We start from the raw sequence: 3,308 nt of genomic DNA, 5'->3' as shown, positions 1-3,308 counted from the left end.
GGGGTGGCCAGCTGCAAAGAAACCCAAGAGTTGATGCTTCTGGGAGGGGGACAGGGCTTAGGGTGGCCCCCCCGGCACCCACCACCCCGCGGGGCCTTCGGCCTCTCCACCGCCCCCCGCGCCCACCCACGCCTGGAGCAGCGCCCGGTGCAGCGAGGTGGAGGTGCTCCCCGGGGACGGGGGTGGCATGCTTTCCCGGGATGGGGGACACCGGCGGCGGCAGGAGGAGGTCTGTCATGCAGGCAGGGGTCGGACGTTGGTCCTGGGAGCCAGCCTGGCCCCGGCGCCGCTTCTAGCTGGGCTGCTCTTTGGGGTCGTAGATCACCTCGGCGTAGCTGGGCGGCTGGGGCAGGTCAGCCAGCGGCACGGCCAGGTCCACCCGTGTGGCGCTGGGCACGATCAGCATGGCCTGGGGGAGAGCAGGGGGGGACGGTGCTGGGGGTTCGTCCGGCTGCCCTTCGCCCAGCCGCCCTTCGTCCCCCTGCCCTACCTCGTTGGAGCTGAGGCGGGTGGCCCGGCACCAAAAATTGGCGGTGGCCACGGCAATGCAGAACTCCAGGATAGTGAAGATGAGCAGGACGATGGAAATCCCCTTCCCTGCGAGCTCCAGGACAGGGAAAGCCCCATCAGCAGTGCCCAGGAGGAGGAAACCCAGGCTCAGCCCCACAGGATGGACCCCACCCCACATTTTGGGGCGAGGATTTTGGGGCTCCCCTCCTCTGTCCCCCACCGATCCTAAGCACTGCAGCCCCGGCTCTGCAGGCACCGAGGTCTCGCTCGGAGCCCTCCGCCTCGCCATTTTTATGGCTTGCGGAGAGAAACGGGCGCTTCCAGGGCGTGAGTCATCTCCCGAGGTATCGGCCTAAAATAGGTCAGGCGCACGGTGCCGCGCCGGCAAATGGCCCTGCGGTCGGGGTGCCGCCGGCCGTGGGCTCCCTGCTCCCCAACAGTGATGGGGCTGAGCCCCACGGAGGAGCCTAGCAAAGCTCTCCCCCCAAGGAAGGGCTCAGGCAGCATCCAGGGAGGCACAACAGCCCCCGGGAGGGATGGAAAAGGGGACAAAGGAGGTTCCCAAAAGGCTTAGCCCTGTCTGGGCAGGCTCAGCCAGCCCTGGGCACCGCTGCTCTGAAAGCGGAGGCTGGGGGGGGCCCGGCTGTATCCCCGCTTACCAAGACGAGATAGCTGTAGTAGTCGAAGCTGGAGCGATAGAGGCCATTCAGGTTGAGGTCTACGATGAAGGCGACGATGCCCAGCAGAGCGAAGATGGCACTGATGACATTCATGGTCTGGCTGCCCTTCACCTGCGGGCACGGAGAGGCTTTGGGGCAGGCATCAAACCCCAAAGCCCGTGGGGACGCCCGCCGCCCCGGCTCTGCGGTACTGCCCGGCCGAGCCCTGGGGGACCGGCCACGGGTAACAGCTCGGGTTGCCTTTGGGGTTTGTTTTCCTTCCCTCTTTCCCACTGCTCGTTTCCAGAAATAACCCTGGCGCAAGCTTCAAACGTGGCTTCGCCCCGATGGGTTTCACCCCGATGGGTTTCACCCCAGGGGTCGAGCTGCTCCCGCCCGCCCGTCCCCCTCCTCCAGCAAAGGGGGATCCCCGGGGACACTCACCGCGCACTCTGTGGGGCTCTTCTCCGCCCCGATGGAGAGGCAGCCTGAGATGATAAACTGCGTCGGGAGAGAGGGGGACAGTCAGCCGCCGCCGCAGTCACCCTGAGCCCCCCGAACCCACGGGGCACGAAACACCCACCCAGCATTAACAAGCTGCCCACGGGCACGGCCCCACGGCTCTCAAGGGTACAGTGACCCCCCCTTGCGCATTGTTGGTCCTTGAGTTTTACAGCTGCTGAAGCAGAAGCCCCTGTCCCCAGTCTCTGGGAGCTCCAGGACCCCAGTGGGCATCCCTCCCCAGTGGGCATCCCTCCCCAGTGGGCATCCCTCTTCCCCGGCCCCACGCTACGCACAGACACGCCGCCCAGGAAAGGGATCTCGCCGATGACGAAGACGGAGGTGTAAACGTTGGTGAGCGTCGTCAGGACGATCCCGAAACCGATGTGCATGAAACCGGTCATGATCTGGATGGTCTGTGGGATGAAGCAGGGTGAGACTGGCACCAACTCACCACCAGCACCCCCCTGGGGATGGGGCTGTCCCGGTCCCCGACCCGTGGCATCCCCCGGGGGCTCACAAGGAGGGGCAGAAGCCCCCAGGGATGGGGCAGAAGCCCCCAGGGATGGGGCAGGGGGGATTTTCCAGGGGTGCCAGCCCCCCCCCCAAGCCGCCCCCCCCCCCCCCCCCGGACTCACCCCCATGACTCGGTTCTTGCCCTTGGGCAGGGTCTCGGCCGTGTACATCACCGCGCGGCTGCCCAGCCTCAGGCTCCCCATCCCCTGCATGGAGGCAGCGGGGGGGGACAGCGGGGATTCCCCCCCCCCCCCCCGGCCCGGCCGCCCCGTCCGGTCCCCGGAGCAGCCCGGTCCCTCCCGGGGCCGCCCCCGCCCCACCCCGCCCCGGCGGGTTCCCATTGGTTCATCGCGGGATGATGTCAGAAGCTGCAGCATCCCCGGGCCACCGCCCAAAACCCACGCGTGGGTCCCACGACCCCCAGGGGTGGAACCCTGCCGCACGATGGCTGGTGGGCGAGGGACACGGAGCAGATGGGAAATAGGGACGGGGGACGGGGGGGCGGAAAGGAAGAGGCAGCCCCCCCAAAACCACCCCACCCGTGGGTGCAGCCCCCGTGGGGAGGGGAAAGTGGGGTTACCCCAGCTGCGTGGGGCAGGGGGGGAGCTGCTCAGTGCGGGGAAGGGGTCCAGGACACCATGGCCCCACGGGGAAAAGATGCTCAGACCCCGACCCACAGCACGCCCAGGGCTACAGATGAGGAAAGCGGGGTGCCAGGGAGGAAAACTGCCCCAAAAGCCCCCCCCAAATGTGTCTGTCCCCCCCCAAACCCTGCCGAGAGCTGCACCCAGCCCCGCTTGCAGCCCCCATGCCACAGCCCAAGGCCATGTTTACAGGAGCTCAGAAAGAAGCAAGGAAAAAAAAAAAAGCGCTCTCTGCAGCTGAGTTCCTGGAAGAAAGATCCATCAGAGGCCATTAGGCACGAAAAGCCTCCTCCCTGCAGCTGCGGTGATGGGCTGGCCCCTGCCCCGCACAGCCGGGACGTGGGGCTGGGTACTGCCCCAGACCTCCTCGGCACCCCTTCTCCAGCCTGGTTCTGCCCCGGGAAGGTCCCTGCTCCCTGGCAGAGGGGATGCCAAGCAGATCCTGGCATCGTCATGGCCCCACCGCAGCCAGCCACTC

At 67.1% G+C, this 3,308-nt stretch overlaps 1 protein-coding gene across 1 annotated transcript; it reads right to left on the bottom strand.

Annotated features, from left to right (window-relative positions):
* Positions 1-292: 292 nt before the first annotated feature.
* Positions 293-2,398, bottom strand: LOC309592870 (membrane-spanning 4-domains subfamily A member 15-like; the record flags this gene model as incomplete). The annotated part of the gene is made up of 6 exons (XM_082316795.1): positions 293-409; positions 491-604; positions 1,170-1,301; positions 1,614-1,670; positions 1,967-2,086; positions 2,309-2,398. The coding sequence occupies 6 exons, from the start codon at positions 2,396-2,398 to the stop codon at positions 293-295; spliced, it is 630 nt and encodes a 209-aa protein (XP_082172921.1).
* Between the last annotated feature and the right edge of the window lie 910 nt (positions 2,399-3,308).

Source organism: Platalea leucorodia (genome assembly GCF_965183815.1).
Source record: "Platalea leucorodia genome assembly, chromosome: 7".
Classification (NCBI taxonomy): Eukaryota; Metazoa; Chordata; class Aves; order Pelecaniformes; family Threskiornithidae; genus Platalea; species Platalea leucorodia.
Note: the sequence above shows the minus strand (reverse complement) of the source record. Positions and strands in the feature narration are given on the sequence as shown.